Below are 19,589 nucleotides of genomic sequence, written 5' to 3' on the forward strand. Positions count from 1 at the left end.
TATATTTTTAAGATGGGACTGCACAGCACACCAACGTGCAAATACTGCCCAGACGAAATTGGCAACGTCGATCACACGTTCTTTGAGTGTGACCGGTGGAAGGACTACAAAAGCAGTACTGATGAAACTATTGGCACCAAGCTCTCCCCTGAGAGCTTAGTAACCTGCATGATCAAAAAAGAAGATAACTGGTCAGCTGTCTCAGCCTATGCGCAGCATCTTTTAAAGAAAAAAATCACAGAAAGAAACTAGTAACTAGGAACAACCGTCGTGAGACGCAACACGGACTGGATTGAAGTAATGCTAACGCGGTCCCGATCCAGTCTTCCCCGTAACATCTATGGGGAAAGAGAGAAGAGGATGTTTAGTCGGTATTGTTGTCAATAATATTGACTTCCGAGTCCGACATACCCAGGACAAACATCTCGTCCTGGTATACTTAAATGTATTTGACCTTCTCTATGAAAAAAAAAAAAAAAAAAAAACACACATACATACAGACGTACAGACATCATCATGAAAATAGTAAGGAAAGCTTTTTAGGACCTCGAAACGTCGAGATTCGATGAAAACTCGATTTTTGTAAAACGAGGTGAAAACAATAACTTCCCGATTTTTTTAAATCTTCGATTTTCTCAGTGGGAAGTTAAAAATTAAAAAAAATTCGATTTTTGACGATTTTTGAAATTTAAAAACATTTGGAGCGACCTCCTAAAATTTTTTATTGATCTTTGGAGACTGCTCTTAAAATATCAAAAACTAACATTTTTTCACTCGAGACTAAAAAAAAAAAAAATTAGAAAAATGGTAGACCCTGAAGGCCATCCGTGTAACTTCCCGCTTATTTCATACCTGAGTGCAAAATTGCATTAACGATGTTTTTGAGCTCTCCGAGCTCAAGAATACCACTTATGTATTATTTTGAGCTCTCTGAGCTTAAAGAGATAACTTTTTTATGCTTTCGAGCTCAAAAGTCTGATAGAAGTTTGATAAAACACAATTTTTCAAATTTTTTAACCGTAATAACTTTTAAAAGAATGAACCGATTTTTACGCGATTAGCGGCGATCAACGTGGTTTTTTAGTAGATTTCATAGAAATCTAACTATTGCATTGGTCCTCATGACAGAACTTTTGAAAAATTTTGCTATATTTCGATTCAGCTCATCAAGCGGATTCAGAAAATGCATATGGTTCAAAAGTTTATATATGGGTCATTCCACCAAATAAGAACATTTTTACGGGGCGACCCTCGCGGATTATGTTTAAAATTTATGGAGGTATTCTCTATTATAAGACGAAAATTCCCTGAGAGTTTTAGTTCTTAATACGCAGCGGTCTTGAAGTTATGATTTTTTGAAATTTTGGAAAAAATTTTTTCGACTTTTTCGTCAATTTTTCTGATACGAAAAACATTTTTAAACAAAATTGACAAACATTGTATTTTGTAGGAAAAATTCTCAGCTTTTGAATGAAAATATTTATTTTTTCATAAACTCATCAGAAGACCCTTAAAAATCAAATTGAAGTGGAGAAATTGATTTTTTTCGGTGTGCAGCCCAAAATTCTTCAAATTTGAATTTTTTTTCTGAAAGCTGAGAGTTTTTTACATGAAACATAGCGTTTTGCCGATGTGCATATTTTTTGTTTCGTCACAATTAAATTAAATGTTAGATTCACTATGCAGTAATATAATTCAGAATAGTAATATAATTTTCTCTTTAATACTAAAATTATAGTACTCAGAAATTTTGAACCACCTGCTTAAAAGATGAGTCTATACTTCGTCACTTATCATGCAGATGGCGCTCACAACTCCCTCTATTTACTTTCATTTTGTGATTCTTTCTTGAGCGATTTCTTTTCGGATCGTTTGTTCTTAACAAAAATATAATTGCTCAAGTTTTTAAGTAATAATTATTGCGTTACTTTGATATTTCATCGCCATGAGTAAACGTATACGGTCAGTAAATTTTTGTAATCCATTTAATGAGTCACGTAAGTAACTAATACAGTGCACTTGACCTCTTATGTATAACCTCTACGTAGAACCAATTAAATTAATGGTCTTGTGTTTAATATTGACTTTTGACATCTAATTAAACGAAACTTTTAGATAAAAAAGGAGTTACAAAGATTTAAGAAAATTTCCCGACGAAGATCGTTGGAAATTTCCTGACTTAGATGACACTTCAATGTTATGTGTGCGTTGTCGATTCCGTATCAAAGAATATACTCCGCCGGCATCAGAGGAAGAGAAAATTATTTCAAGTCAAATTAGTGTTGAAAGTCTGAGTATATCAGCTGAAATTTGTACTCAAGGAAGCAGTTTATCTCGAACTGTCAGTAATTTTAGCGACAATCTATGTGATTACAATGATCATTCTTTAGAGCGATTTTTGAAAATTCCTCTTATTGAAAAAGACAGGTAAAAATTTTCTATTGATTAAGTTTTTCATTTACTGAGTGAAAACTTACTTAATAATTTTTCTATGCGTTTAATTTAAGGTTATATTCTGAAAAAAATTATGGAGTAAAAAAACTTGATGAGAGCTATGCTGCCCTAGAGAATAAGTTCCAATCACAATTTGGAATAGTACCTGAATCTACTTACAGAAAGATTAATCAAGATCATTGTTCCATGATAGCTAAAGTGAAGAAATTATATAACGCTGAAAGTGACGAGTAAATTTTTTTAACAATCAATCATTTTAAAATATCTTCATTTTTTCATATTAATACGATCGATCGTTTGCTTTACAGATCAATAAAAAAGAAGCTGCTTTCAATTTTACCCGACAGTTGGGAAGTCAGTCGTATAGCATCTGAATTTAACTGTTCTCGAAAAATGGTACTGAATCTTAAAAATGATATCAGTGAATCTGAGAATGTTGATTTAGACTCTGGTGAAATGACTACTAATACTTTGAATCCTACAAAAGTTCCAGGCAATCAGCCTTTGTAATTTAAAAGAATTGTACCAAAGCTTCAAAGCGCAATATAATTCAGTGGCAATCGGATTTTCTAAATTCGCTAGTTTGAAGCCTACTTATTGTATTATTGCTGGAAGTAGTGGTACACATGTCGTATGTGTTTTTACTATTCATCAAAATGTAAAATTGATGTTAGAAGGTACTTGTGTATTTGACATTCTCTATAATTGTATTAAAACTAGTTATTAATCTTATTATATTTATTCCATTTAGGATGTAATTTTCCAAAATTTGCGAAAAACACCGATTGGGTTGTAGAATCTCAGCCAATTTACAAAAATTTATTAAATAAATTAGTTTGTAACAATCCAAAAGAATCGTGCTTTTCCAGAATGTGCAATAGTTGTCCAAATAATGAAGAAATCGCTGATTATTTTCGTGTGTCGTTTAATGAATCTGATGTTAATGAAATCCAATATAAAATGTGGACATCAACAGACCGTTGTACTATTGTGAATGTTACTTCAGATTCTGAAGACTTCATCGAGACTTTAGTGACGCAACTTGATAAGCTTTTGAAACATGATTTTATTGCGAAAACACAAAGTTGATTTTTTTCTGATACAAAACTAAATTTAAAGAGCGGGGAATTCGCCGTAGTATTTGACTTTGCGGAAAATTATGCATTCGTTGTGCAGGAAGCAGCTCAAGGCTTTCATTGGAATAATGATCAAGCTACTATATTTCCAATGGTGATTTATTATAACAAAAATGATACTATTAAGCATTTGAGCTTTGTTGGTATTTCAGATTGTCTTAAGCACGAGACAGTTTTAATTTATTTATTTCAAGAGCAATTGATTGCCTTTCTTAAAAAGAAGTTTGCTGTCATCAATACGATTTTTTACTTCTCTGATGGAGCTCCACAACAATTCAAAAACAAGAAAGCATTTACAAACTTATGTTATCATTATGCTGACTTCGAAATCAACGCTGAGTGGCATTTTTTTGCAACTGCCCATGGCAAAGGACCATGCGATGGTCTTGCGGGTTCATTAAAACGATATGCTGCTAGAGCTTCATTACAAATGAACAATAAAGAGCATATACTGAAACCACAAGATTTGTTTTCCTGGGGAACTAAAAATTTTACAAGCGTTGACTTTACTTTTATAGCTAATGACGATTATTTAATAAAAAAAAATGTGTTAGACGTACGATATTCTCAATCGAAAACGGTGAAAGGTACTCAGTCATTACACACTTTTATGCCTTTAAAAGATGAAATTGGTTATGCTTTCATTAAAACTGTGTCCACATCTCAAAAAAGTTCAAAAATAAAAGTATTTTAATTATAATGAATTTGCGTTTAATTTAATTGTGACGAAACAAAAAATATGCACATCAGCAAAACGATATATTTTGTGTAAAAAACTCTCAGCTTTCAGAAAAAGAATTCAAATTTAAAGGATTTTGGGCTGCACACCGAAAAAAATCCATTTTTCCACTTTAATTCGATTTTTAAGGGTCTTCTGATGAGTTTATGAAAAAATAAATATTTTCATTCAAAAGCTGAGAATTTTTCCTACAAAATACAATGTTTGTCGATTTTATTTAAAAATGTTTTTCATATCAGAAAAATTGACGAAAAAGTTGAAAAAAAATTTTTTCCAAAATTTCAAAAAATCATAACTTCAAGACCGCTGCGTATTAAGAGCTCAAACTCTCAGGGAATTTTCGTCTTATGATAGAAAACACCTCCATGAATTTTTAACATAATCCGCGAGGGTCGCCCCGTAAAAATGTTCTTATTTGGTGGAATGACCCATTTATATTTATAAAAATGAATTGCTGGACCGATTTTGATAATTTTTCTTTGTACGTTATAGTTAAAAGATGGTTTATAAAAAAAAAAACATTTGAAAAAAAATCGTAAATATTAAAAAATAGAAAAATTAAAAATTAAAGTTCAGCCAACATGTAATCGGGAGGTTCTGGGTTTAAATCCCAATCCGAGCTATCTGAATTTTCTTACATCTTTATATATATATATATATATATATATATATATATATATATATATATATATATATATATATATATATATATATTTCTTCTGAGCGTGTGGTGTCACTGAACTCCTCCTATAAACGGCTGGACTGATTTTAATGAAATTTTTTATGTGTCTTCCGGTTGATTCCAAAATGGTTTAGTTTCACAATTCAGTCTACGGGAAAATGTTTATTTAATAGATTTTTTATTTATAAATTGTTGTTGACCTTGAGTATACCCACATGCACTTTTCATATATTTTATGAATATTATTTATATAAGACTAGCGAACCCAGCCCGCTTCGCCGGGCTAAAGCTTAGTTTATTAAACAAAGTTCATATTTCAACACGTTGTAAATAATTAATTATATTATCGCAATACATCAACCATCATTCATCTTCGAGTTCATTTTCTTCAAGCTTTCTCTCTAGCTGATTTGATATATTGGTCCTGCTGCCGCAATTTTTTTTTAATTATAAATAATTCTACAATTAACTAATTAATTTCTTAATTATAAAAATATATTTATTATTATTAACCACAAATCAATAATTTTTTTTAATATTTTTTTACTATTAACAAAAAATATTAATGATTTCCGAATTTATCGATACGATTATTTGATTATTTATGTTTTAAAATTCTGATGTTTCTCTATTTATTAATTTATTGTAATTATGGTTACTGAAGTAAGGTAGTACGATTATTATTTATTACTAAGTATAGTAACTAAGGTAATTATTTTAAGTTGATAACTTAACACAATTAATTTAAAATTAAATAATATCGGATTCCATGTCCTACAGATCCTTTTGGCTTATCTCCAAGTCTAATATAAAAAAAATTAGGAAGACGGTTGACCCTGAAGGCCATCCCTGCAACTTCCCGCTAATTTCATACTTAGGCGCTTAAAATTGCACCAATGACGTTTTTGAGCTCTTCGAGCTCAAAAATACAATTTATGGGTTATTTTCAGCTCTCTGAGCTCAAAGAGATTGCTTTCCTATCCTTTAAAGCTCTTCGAGCTCAAAAGTCTGATAGAGATTTGATAAGACACTATTTTTTGAATTTTTAAACCACAATAACTTTTGAATGGATAAACCGATTTTTACGCGGTTAAAAGCATTCGACGCAGTTTTTTAAGCCTCACAAAGAATCTTAAATTTTAAATCGATCGCGCTAAGAATTTTGGAGTTATTCCAAAAAAACACTTTTTTCGGTTTTCTTTCGTTCACGATATCTCTCGAATGAATCAACCGATTTTGACCGAACTGGTGGCGATCGACGTGGTTTTTTAAGGTTAAGAGCTGATTAGTTTTTGGAATTGAACTGTTAAGCCGTTTAAAAGTTATTCCAAAAAAACCACATTTAAAAAAAAATTTTTTTTTCAGTTTTTTGAAGATTTCTCAAAATCTATTGATCTGAATCGGTCCAAATAGTTTTCAAAATCTAAGTTTGGTCAAGCCCTTTCGAATGGCACCAACTGCGATGAAATCGGTCAAGCCGTTCAAAAGTTATAAGCAGTTCACATACTTTCACACACACACACACACACACACACACACACACACACACACACACACACACACACACACACACACATACATACAGACGCCGGGACAACCTCGCGGGGATAGTCAGGGAAGCTTCCTGTGACCTTTAAACGTCGAGATCTGATGAAAACTCGATTTTTGCAAAACGGGGTGAAAACAATAACTTCCCGATTTTTAAAAATCTTCGATTTTCGTAGCGGGAAGTTAAAAAAATACATCATTAAAAAATATTAGATGTTAGGCTAAGTAATTATTGCATTGTAATATAACATATGTATAGGGGTTATAAATATGGAGTTTATTTCAATCATTTCAACTTTTTTTATTAATGAATTATTTGTTAGACTTAAAAAAAAACAGATTAACTATTAATTATTTTGTAATAATCAATATCAAATCGATGTTAATTAATTCTATATTAATGACAGTATATTAATTTTAAAAGAATATACTTTTCGCTCTCCAAAGTTCCTGCATCTCTTTTTGCTTTTGTAATCTCTGCTCTCTTTTTCTATTTCAGATCTAATTTTTTTTAAAAAACATCAATGTATTTTGAAGTGATTCACGAAATGATGTCTAGAAAAATGAACAAAGTTTTATAAACAGAAAACTTATAAATTTTCTAGAATTAATAAATTGGAAATTTTTTTCCTATCTCACTTGTCTAAATGCGTTTAATTTGTCATCTGAAACTATAGTCGACGTTCCGATTGACTCTCGACATAAGTTATTAGTAACATAAAATTTTGTACTGGTTGTACAGGATATTGCAATAGTTTTCTCTGTTTCGTCAACGTAATCTTAGAAAATAATTATTTTATTTTCTACGCACTTCGTCGATTAAAAAACTAAAAGTTATAATTTTTGCTTTAGTACTCACTGATTACTTGATTGGTAATTGTATGACCAATTATTTTCACCAAACACATTATCAGCATAACTGCACAAATTTTCCAGATTTAATAGCTTGGACATGGTGATTATTAATGATGTTATCACTCGGGTTTAGATGTAATTAATGTTTTAAAAAATAAAATTTAATTAAAAAAAAAATTAGGCATTTTTCATAAAATAAACTTCTTTCCAAAAATATAAGATAAAATTAAATTTACATTTAAAAAAAATGAATTAAAATAAAACGATAATTGTTAATAAGAAATGTAAATAATAAATGATTAAATGTAGATTAAAATTGTAGCTATATTTGATCAAAAATCGATTAAAATAATTTCTCAGCTTGAAATGACAGCTTAATTTATATTATTTTTATTTTTAAATAATAAAGACAAAAACAGGTTATATTGAAAAAAAAATCTATTTCAGTTTCATACTCTATATTTAATAGAAGTGTGAAGTTGTTACTCAAAACCTATAATGTCATTATTACTTTATAAAACTATTTACACTGTAACTTATAAGTACTCTCACGTAAATTTGTATTGTTTATCATAATTATTACTTACAAATAACTATTAATTAAATTTTATTCAATTAATTATTTAAATGTAAATATATATATATATATATATATATATATATATATATATATATATATATATATATATATATATATATATATATATATATAAAATTACTAACTTATTAGAAGTATATAAGGATGTGGAATATGAGTGAAAAAGGCCTGGAGCGCTGTGAACGATGAGGGAATGTTGTTTAAACAAAACAACAAAACACCAAACATTAATTGTTTTAATTTATTAAAAGTAATAATTATTTATATAATTAATTAATTAAATAATATTGAACTCTTAATGCTGCAGCGTGAAAAATATTTTTTGTTAGCCCGTCTTTAGCTAATACAAACAAACTTGATGGTTTACCCACTCGAGAGCATGCAACGTATAATTGTCCGTGTGAAAAACATGGTGTGCTCAAATCTAAGCAAGAAACAGACATTGTTTGGCCTTGGGATTTATTAATAGTCATTGCAAATGCCAATCTAATCGGAAATTGAATACGCTTAAATTGAATTGGCACATCTGTGGGTATAATAGGTATTCGTGGTATCAATATATTTTCACCTCGAAACTTGCCATTTAAAATGGTGCCTTCGATAACGTTTTTCATGAATTTTTTAATGACTAATCGCGTACCGTTGCATAGCCGTGGCGGATTCAAATTACGAAGCAAAATAATTGGAGATCCAACCTTCAATTGTAACTTATGTGGTGGCATGCCTGGCAAATCTAGTGAGTTCAAAAACTCTGTTGGAAAATTTACAGCTTCAGTGTCATCGCAAACTGTATCAATAGATTTATATGATACCGAGTCCCCTGGCAATAACTGTTGTATCTTCAGATTTAAAATGTCAACGTCAACATTTTTTGCAGCTAACATTGCTCTTTCTGCAAGCCACTCGAGATTTATGTAATTCGTGTGTACATCGGGAAATATTTGTTCAATTAGAGCATCTTGCGAATCAATGATTGTGCAGAAATCATTCGCTAATTTTATGTATCCAGTTTCAGCTATAGTGACTTTTCCATCGATGATATCTGAAAGTTGTTTTGAGAATGTTTCAGCGGATGGATCTTAAAGCATTTGAACGCGGATATTTACTTTCAGCTGTACTATTTCAACATTACGCCACAATGTCGATGATTTTAAGCAGGCGTTGATTTCATCAGCGTATGTTGAACGTGGAATGACGGGAAGTGTTTGTCTGAAGTCACCAGAAAGGACTAACAGAGTGCCACCAAATATTTTGTCGTTGTTTTTAATATCTTTCAATGTCTTGTTCAACGCCTCAAGCGAATGTTTGTGTGCCATGGTACATTCATCCCAGATGATAATTTTACCCTGTTTCAGCACTGTAGCTATGGACGATTGTTTTTTTATGTTGCACACTGCGTCAGGGTTATTTTGAATATTTAGTGGTAGCTTAAATACTGAATGAGCTGTTCTGCCTCCATCCAATAAAGTTGCCGCAATGCCCGATGATGCAACGGCCAATGCGATGTCATTATTGGATCGTATTTTGGCGAGAATTAGCGAAATAAGGAATGTCTTGCCAGTTCCACCTGGTGCATCTGAAAAGAAGAACCCACCTTGTCCTGCTGAAACTGAAAGCATAATGCGGTCGTAAATGGTTCTTTGTTCCTCATTCATTAGTGGGACATTGCGAGTAACAATCGCCGCCGTTTCTACAGTGTTGTACTGCATTTCACTATTCATTTCAGTGTTTATTGAATCAGTTGCACCTCGATTTGGCGAATTCATACCGAAATGACTGAATGGTAAGTTTGCAATGATAATGCAAATATCCTCAATAGCAATCAATGCTTCATTGTACGTATCGTCGCTGAATGTTATCGCTAGATCGTTACACTGTGTACGATGTTGATGCAATATATCATCAGTCATTGAATCTTTGTGATTATCCCACAATATCTCTGCTCGGGCTGGAAAACATGTAGTCAACACTATAGCGAATAGTAGACGAATTTGTATTGCTGTACAGTTCAATGCTGTTTCAGCAAGCATACATTCCCACTGATTGTCATCTTCTAGCAAGCCGAGTGCAAGGCATGCATCTTTATACGTTGTATACTGTTGCCCATTCACTTTACGTATATCTTGAAATGACAATGGGCCAGTAACATTAACCGACAATAGTCGAAGATAAAAGCACTCAGTCTGTCTTGAATTCACTGTAAATACTCGCCCCAAGGCGTTTGATTTGAATAAATTGGGGCATGCATCAACTGGTGAGCCTTGCTTGCGGGGTATCCATTGTTTTGTTTGAGCCCATGTGAAATAGCGTGGTACTTGTGAATAGAGTAAAGTACGTGCAAAGGCACCAAAATCATCCGCACGATTACACAATTCAAAAAATTCAGTGAGTGTAGTTTTTGGTGGATTTATAGCACGATCAATCGCTGTCTCGTTCGTGAAATATACATGCTGACCATTTTCAAGATAAACGGCTAACTGAACAACTGCTGGATTCCGTTCATAAATTGGAAAACCAAAGATACGCCAAACAGCTTTATTGGAGCTGATGTACCGACCTATTTGGTAGAGCGTTATTTCATCGTTTTTATTTACTGGAGGAGCATTCACATTGGTATTTTCCACTCTAAACACCGCCATGTCACTACCTTCATGGACATACTTGCAAATGTATTTGATGCTCTTCACAAAACTGCAGATCTCAACATTAATATGAGCATTGTATGTTTTGCTCAGCAGGGGCGAATATGGCACGACCCAACGATTGTCAATGTCAATGTCTGTGTTGCTGATATTTTTAATAAATGATTGTCCGCCATTATCTGGATTCCTTTGACGATATATTGGATATCCGTCGACATACGTGATTGTATCGTTAGTGAAATCTTTTGATCTCGTAGACGGATCGGGAATTTCTGCAGAAATTATATTATCTATTTCTTCAGGACGGATTTTGTCGATTAACCAAACCAAAATGTGGGCATGAGATAATCCTCGCTTTTGCCACTCAACCGAATACAGCCAGCAACGTGTGGGACCGAATACATGTGATTTAGTAATAAAATTTATCAATGACTTCAGCTTTTGTCTAAACACACGTGCTGTAATGTCATGGCGATGTATTGCATTTTGGCCAGGCAACAGCAAAGATGTAATTTCTGGCCATTTTGGATTACATATGAACGGGATAAATAAACACGGTCGCCCATATTCGCGCATTAAAGTCAGAGCATCCTGTATATACTCTTGTATATGACGTGGACTGCCTACGAACGATGATGGTAGAATGACAGAGTTATTAATTTCGGTGGCGTCGGCGTTGTTGACAATAGCGTCTCGCAAGTGAATGTACTCTTCCACACGTAGCTTGAGTTGATTATATCGTAAGTATCGTAGTCGTTTGCCTTCTATCTCCGCGTACATGTCGACCATGAATTGTTGACAAAGCTCTCGAAATCGTAGAATGACGTTATCCAGCCCGCGTCTAATCATCAATCTATATGCATAATAATCCTTCGAGCTAACATTCTTGTTTGTTCCGGCTCCTGTAATAATATATTCATAAATATTAATTTAAGTTAATTGCGTTTAATAATTTAATTGTTTTGTTAAAAGTGTAATAATCAAATTCATAATAAATGAAGTACCTAATACGGGATCTCGTTGTTTAATATTTATGCTATATCCGTCTTGTCCCTTCCAGAAGATTAGCGGATATTGGAGAGCGTCATATGAACGGTGTGTATCAGCAATGAACTGAAGATTATTATTTCTCCTACGAATCACAATTTCTCGTGCACCTGTACGATCGCCGACCATGATTCCAGCAACGTCGTCAGCAACAGGTGCATTGAATCTACGAATGTGTTCTCCAGCTGGTGTTTTATCAGGATTAATAACAATAGCGTGATTATCGCTTTCTAATTTGTGCATGTGGGATTTGAATATTTTCAACAATTCATTATGCTCATTCAATAGAGCATCCAGCTCGTTGACGATGCGTCTAGCAAAGAATGAATCAAGGTTATTGTAGCCACAACGTGCATCCACCCGATTGGCTAGTGCGCTTCCGGAGTCCACGCCGCCCATAAAGTAGATTTGTAAAAATTTATGTGGTTCGTTTGGCATTGGCAGCAATGAGCCTATTTTATGATAAACTTGGCCTCTGATTTTAAATGTAGAATTGTATTGTTGACCATTTGCATTAGTATTTTGAACTATTTCTGTTGCTCCGAACGATGTCATTTGAAAGCATGAGTTGAATGTTCGAATGGACTTCAGGAATACGTCTAACGTTAGAATCTGGATCTGTACCGATAAGCAAACCGTTCAATGGTTCCGGTGGTGTTTCAATTACAGGTAGTTGTACCTTCCCTGACGCGCAACACATCCCGGCTGGTTCATTTTTGAATTTCAAAGCATGACAATACGGGCATTCTTTGTCCATAGCAGCAATTACTACTTTTTAATGAGCATAATATTTAATATCGGGCTCATACTAAAACGCTAGACGCAGAAATGATGTAGCTACAAATGCTCGATGTGCCTGTTGGCGTTGTTGGTCATTTGCTCTGCGTCTATTGACAGTAAAACGGTGTGATTGTCGTTGTTCTGATCTCATGACTTCATTGCGTTCAGCTCGTGTATCGTCTGATTGTTCTTGACGCAATTGCGCCATTCTCACACGCGCTCCAGTATTTTCTTCCTGAACTTGTTCTTCGGTCCTTGGGCTCTTCTATTTCGAATGCTTCTAGATTTATTTGTATCACGGCTCAAATTGGCCCCTTTGCGTTTTGTTGGCATTGTTCACTGTACAATATAAAACACACATGAATAGAACCAATTGAATTATTTAATTATTATATTAATTATTTATTTTATCTTTGATTACATTAAATATACATGTAAAAATTAGATAGTTTCGAGAAAGCGAAAAATTTTATGTTTTTTAATTATATCGAAAATACATATTGTTAGAAATAGTGAAAAAAAAATTCTGTCGAAGTTAGAGCTCTTATTAGTAAACACAAAAAAAAAATTTCCCAATTGTAATAAAAATCTAACTTTCACCGAATTCGTTTTTCACCATTGCCAACAATATTTTTGTTATAAATAAGAAAGAATAATTTTTGATTTTATAATAAACGTAAAATATAATTTATACTTACAACTTAACTGCCGTTGTTTGCGGGAACTCGTGACACGTGTTGAGTATTTTAGAGGTTATGTAAATCACTTAATTAACTGATCGTGCGATTTACACTCAAAATTAATCATTTTATTAGTTATTATCAATTAATTATATTCAATAATATTAGTTATTAATAAATAAATAATAAAGTTACTCGAGAATATATTTGATATGAGAGTTACACTGAGATAGTAAAAATGTTTAACTACTACGCTTGAAGCATAAACACTCATAATAGCCGAAAACTGTAGAGATAACATCCCTTCTCCATGCTGTTTACAGGGTGAGACGTGACACCGGTAGACACATGGAGGGAATAACTTACCAAGTGATAATAATTGACGTTATCGAGCGGGATAGAAAATGATAAAATTATGAAAATGACTATTAAAAAGCAAGGGTTGGTGATGAAAAAGTGCAAATTTAGAGTTGTATGTATTTTTTGATTCCACATAATAAAAAAGTAAGCCATTCGGCTCCGCCCGAGATGGAAGGTAGATTTCAATTTTTTGTAATTATAAATAATTATAAAAAAAATTTGTCGAATAATTATTACTTAAACTTTTATTAATGAAAGTATAGTTTCTTTTAATTATTTTCAAATCGAACCATCGTATGTTTTCATATTTTTCGTTATTTTTGTAAATTACATTCACAATAAAACAAATTCTATAATTAGTACTCAGATTGAATATTCCTGTCTTCGATATTTTTATATTAATTTCACGAAATGAATTAATTGATTATTCTGGGGTATCCATTGACAATAGACAACTTTGAAATAACTTAGAAAGATCTAGGAGTTTTTTTCTTCAAGCTTTACCATTTTTAATTCTCTGTAAAAGAAGAAAATGAAAAATAATTGTATGTTAGAGTATAATTGTGTGAATATTTATTTTTTTTTTCATAATAGATATTATAGTTTGCTTTTTTGATTTTTTTTCAACTTTTAACTTTTGTTACAATTATTGAACAGTTTTACATTTTCGTTTGCTTTTTCAATTTCTTTTAATTTTATTTTCATTTCATGTTGCAAGATGATTTAAAAAGTGTCCATACTTACATGGGAATGATTTTTGAAATTACAGAAAAATTTTATAACACGAGAAGATAATTTTATTATGATGAAATTTTTTTTATTTTAAACAAATAAAATTTTTCAAATCAATAACCATCGTGTCAATTGGAGGAAAGGAATTATTTTTATTATTTTTAATTAAAGCTGTATAATGTGGAATCTTCAAATCCCAATAAGGATGAAATTCCTTTTCATTTTCTACCGGAGCTATTCTTATGCTCGAATTTTTATTTCCGGTATATATATTTATTGATCGTTGTAACAGTGTTGAAATGAAGATCATATCACCTATTTCTGCATATATTCCATCTGTTATAATATGATTTATAGATATTGTTTCTTTAATACCGGTTGGTAAATTATTGATAAATTCTTGATTAATCACCATATGAGCTGCTCCTAAAATTCTTAAACAATTCATTAAATTTTCGTTACCACTTAAAAAAATAGATATTGCATTATAAAAACAATTTCCATGACCACTGGTTTTAATTGGAGTGAAATAATTACCTAACGATTGTGGAATCGAAACATTAAAATTATAATTTTGAAATTCAAATTTATGAACTATTTTTCTTATAAAATGACAGATTTTAGACATAGTTTTGAAATCATTTATTTATTTATTTATTTTTACTTCTGAAAATAGTTCTATAGAGGTGGGTTACACCTGTGCATAGAGACCAGAAGGAATACAAAAAGTTATACAATGTTTTACATAAAGTTATAGAAGGCATGTTCTATTGTACAAAGTATCAAGTATTAAACACATGCATAGTAACTTAAAATCTAAATTACTACAGTAGGACTGGATTTTATCCATATCCCTAACTTTTTACGCAAGATTTTTTTAGAAACACTTAACAGCTTCATATCATTAGGTAGAAAATTGAAATATTTTATTGCTACATAACAGGCATTCTTAGTACTTAATTTCTTATTTATTTTCGGGAGAGGGAGTTGTTTAGTTCGAGTATTTAAAGGTCTTTCAACATACTGATTTTTACAAAGTTCAAAATAATTGGTTAAAGCACTGACAACAAAATTTTCTTTGAGTTTTAGCGGGGCAGTTAGTTGATTATTAATGAATATTCTGTCTATTAATTTATTTTGTACATTAACAAGATATTTAACGGAGTTTTCATATGCTCCACCCCAAGCAATTATTCCATAATTAATTAAGCTATCAAACAATCTATAATATATTGTTTCCAATACAATAGGTTGTATACAATGTTTCAACTTATAGTACAAATACAAGAAAAATTTAATTTTTTTTGCCAGTTCATTAGTATGAATGTTCCATTTCATGTTCTTATCAAAGATTATTCCAAGATATTTACAGCTATCTACTCTATTAATCTCTTTATTGCTTATAAATAGTTTGTATTTGTAAGGAACACTATCAATGTAACTACCAAAAGTAATATAATTTGTCTTATCTATATTCAGGGAAAGTTGATTACCCTTAAGCCAACAATCTATTTTATGCAACCATTCAGTTAAGAGTAAATTAGTATCATCCCAGCTATTACCACTACATAATATAGCTGTGTCATCCGCATAAGAAACAATATTATTACTTGGAATTACATTAAAAATATCATCAATATACAGTATGAATAGTAAAGGGCCAAGAATGGTGCCTTGCGGTACACCAACCCTGACAGCCTTATATTCACTAGTATATTTATTAACCTTTACACATTGTTGTCTGTCAGTAAGGTAATTTTTAAGTAGTTGATGAGGTAGGCCTCTTATACCTTTTCTCCACAGTTTATCTAGAAGCAGCTTGTGGTTGACAGTGTCAAATGCTTTTGCAAGATCTAAGAAGGCTAGTACCGTAGGTCTATTGGAATCAATATTATTATAGATAAAATTAGATGTAAAAGCCAGAGCATCATTTGAGCCCTTGTTCTTCGTAAAACCAAATTGATTATCGGATATTAAATTATATTCAGAGCAAAAGTTATACAGCCTGGTGTAAATTAATTTTTCAAATATTTTAGCAAGATTGGAGATAAGCGATATTGGTCTATAATTCGTAGTTAAATGTTTATTCCCAGATTTAAAGATAGGGATAATATCAGCTTTTTTTAGTGCAGACGGCCAAGTGGCCTTGCTAATGCATTCATTAAATATAAATTCAAGTGGACAACAAATTTCATTGACTATTGACTTTAAAACTCTACTACCGATGTCATCCACACCCCCTGCTTTGTCTTTCATGTTCAAGATAATTTTTCTAATTTCATTCGAGTCAATAGGTACAAGAAAGAGGCTATCGCAGTTAAGTTTAACAAATTTTTCTATATCTATAGGTTCAGTATTAATTTTTTTTGCTAGATCCACTCCAATATTGCTAAAAAAATCTACAAAATTATTAGCAATATTCTTACTATCATTTATAATTATGTTATCACTAACTAGATAGTCAATATTATTAGAAGACTTAGTATTTTTACCTAACTTATTATTCACAAATTGCCACATTTTTCTACTACTATTTATGTACTTATTAACCCTTTCTCTTTCATATTTAGCTTTGGCTGATTTAATCACTTTGCTTAGAGTTTTACAATAATTATTATATTCTAGTTTTAGAGTAATATTATTTCTATCCAATTTCCATATGTTATATAGAGATTCTTTGGTTTTGCAAGATTTAATAATTCCCTTGGTAATCCAATTACTTCTTGGTTTATTATCACGACTAGATTTTTTAACAACAACACTAGAGTCTTTAATAAACGATTTAATTGTCACTATGAGAGTATCAAAAAACTCATCAGGATCTAAAATATACATAAACGAAGACCAATCAAAGTTCTTACTGAGTTCACTGATATTATTGTAATCCAGAATAGTAATATCTTGTGTTGATTTAGCACTAGGTCTAAGACCAATGCTAACAAAGATGGGATAGTGGTCAGTGAAAATATTATTATATGTTAAAGATTTAATTTTGTTGTTATTTGATTTAATGAAACAATTATCAATGCATGACCCACCATGAGCATTAGGTCTGGTTACTCCATTAAAGTATGGAATGTAACCAGAATCCAGGAAATTTGATAAAAAGTTATTAGTTGAATTATCTAGGTTACGCACATTGATGTTAAAATCACCAACAATTGCATGATTTTTTTCATGAGAAGTAGACTTAAGGTAATCACAAATTGAGTTAATAAAGACTTCTTTATTAACATCATGCCATCTATATACACCTGAGACTTTAAATTTGACATTATTGTCACGTTTGAAAATAGTGGAGACTATTTTTAAATTACCCACTTCTTCAATCACGAAACTCGAGTTTAATGTCTTTTTAATATACATTAAAACACCATCAGCTTTGTTAATCATACTATGATTGTAGCAACAATCATAATCACTAATCTTGAAGAATGAGAAACAGGGCAGTGTCCAGGTTTCAGAGCAAACTATGATGTCCGGTTTAACAGATAATTTTTCTATAAATAGTTCTAAGTTTTCAAAGTTAGTATTGAGACCCCTGACATTAAGATGTAATATCAGGAGACTATTTTTACACAACGCAAAATTTAAACTTTCAAGTTCACTGTAATTTTCTTCAATTCGTAGATCCATTTCAGCCATCGATAAAACAGATAGAATACTTATTGATTGGTGATCGTTGTTTTATTACCTATATTACCAAGTGACTTCGGTATTATAGGTTTAGCAGGGTAGTCAGTAGTAGTAATTATCTGATTCAACTTAAAAGTCAAATACTCGCAGCAGGTGTCAGTTGCGCAGTGGTCAGTTGATCTACTTTTATGAAACTTCTCATTATAGTAGATACAATTAAGACATTTTTTGACTTGTGATGTGCAGGTTTTGGTGGGATGATCACCTACACAGTTTAGACATTTAGTTTCATTGCTACACTTTTTATGACTGTGGTTCATTCTACCACATTTGAAACATAGGTTTAAGTTAAAATGATCAAAGACACGACAGCTTTGATGACCAATAAATAACCTAAAACCATTATTTTTAACTTGTAAGTAAGACTCGGCAGTTAATTCAAGAATTAAAGTACGTTTGTTTACCCTATTGTTGTAGTCTGCAATTATATTAAACGCACCATCAAGGTCAAGAAAGTTTCTGTTATAAATATCTTCACAAAGCTCTTCCATTCCAAAATCAGACTCAACATTAATCACTTTTATTTTAGGCATTTTCAGATGCTCAAGATCAACACTATAATCAGGGCCGAGTTTTTCACTAAGCACAGACTTAGCTCTACAAACATCCTCACTGTTCTTGCATTTTATTGACACACAACCATCTTTATTTTCTCTCACATTGTTAATAGGCACAGATAAGTCACAAATTAGTTTCTTTTTAACTTTGCTAAGAGTCTCACGATTATCATTGCTCTTAGATTTAACATAAATATTTGGGACTTTTTCAGTTTTATTGATACCTTTTGTAGTAACGGCATACGACGTATGCTTATTTACTCCGATACTAGAGGTATTCACAAGTCTGTCCAACAATTCGTTTCTTTCTTTTAGCTCAGTGTTAAGTTGTTTCAGTTATTCATTTTCCATTTTCAACGCATTTAGTTCATCAAGTTCTTGAGCTTCAGACAGCTCTGAAGTATTTTTTGAAGCATTTAAAGATAAGTTATTAGTTAGATCATTTCTCAGCTCTTCTTTGTAGAAAAGTTTAAGCTGGGTAATTATTTTACGCGCGTTTTCATCAAGAGTATTCAGATTAAAGTCAGATTTAGAGGTTAGGTTGTCCGTATGATGTTGAGGACAAATAACTAACATCTCACTGATGTATTGACCCTTTTGATATTTATTAAAGTCACCTTCGTGAAAAACACTCTCACAAATTAAGCACATAACTATTTTAGGAACTTTCATGTTTGAGTGGCACTTGAAAACCTTGCACGTATTTTCACCAGCGTCATGCCGGCCCACCATCTTGGTATATATGTCCTTGGTATATATGTCATTATCATCAAATATTTTTTTTTTTCGAATTTCTTTTTTATATTTTCAATTTCAAGAACTGCTCTTTGCATATTAAAATTATGAATATTGATAGAAACTTCTTTACTAGATTGAATAACAATTTTTTTTTTCACGATTTTATTCGTTTTCTGATTTACTGAATTGTTCTGAACATTTGAACTATCATGATCTGCATTCATTCCATGTTGTTTATGTTCATGTTGATCATACGGAGTATCAATGAAATAAAAATTGTTGAAATTAATATCTTTCAGAGGATCTAGGATAGGTAAATTTTCTTTTTCATCTTTTTTAATTAGT

The 19,589-nt window shown here is 31.5% G+C and overlaps 2 protein-coding genes across 2 annotated transcripts; one reads left to right on the forward strand and one right to left on the reverse strand.

Annotated features, from left to right (window-relative positions):
- Positions 1–3,102: 3,102 nt before the first annotated feature.
- On the forward strand, positions 3,103–4,294 carry LOC123265110. The gene is made up of 2 exons (XM_044728752.1): positions 3,103–3,131; positions 3,206–4,294. The coding sequence occupies exons 1-2, from the start codon at positions 3,122–3,124 to the stop codon at positions 3,541–3,543; spliced, it is 348 nt and encodes a 115-aa protein (XP_044584687.1). The 5' UTR covers positions 3,103–3,121; the 3' UTR covers positions 3,544–4,294.
- A 5,099-nt stretch (positions 4,295–9,393) lies between these two features.
- On the reverse strand, positions 9,394–17,898 carry LOC123268608. The gene is made up of 5 exons (XM_044733876.1): positions 17,292–17,898; positions 16,796–17,075; positions 11,659–12,014; positions 9,449–11,556; positions 9,394–9,405 (listed from the first exon to the last, which is right to left on the reverse strand). The coding sequence occupies exons 1-5, from the start codon at positions 17,896–17,898 to the stop codon at positions 9,394–9,396; spliced, it is 3,363 nt and encodes a 1,120-aa protein (XP_044589811.1).
- Positions 17,899–19,589: the final 1,691 nt, after the last annotated feature.

This window comes from Cotesia glomerata, linkage group LG1 (assembly GCF_020080835.1).
Source record: "Cotesia glomerata isolate CgM1 linkage group LG1, MPM_Cglom_v2.3, whole genome shotgun sequence".
NCBI classification, from domain to species: Eukaryota; Metazoa; Arthropoda; class Insecta; order Hymenoptera; family Braconidae; genus Cotesia; species Cotesia glomerata.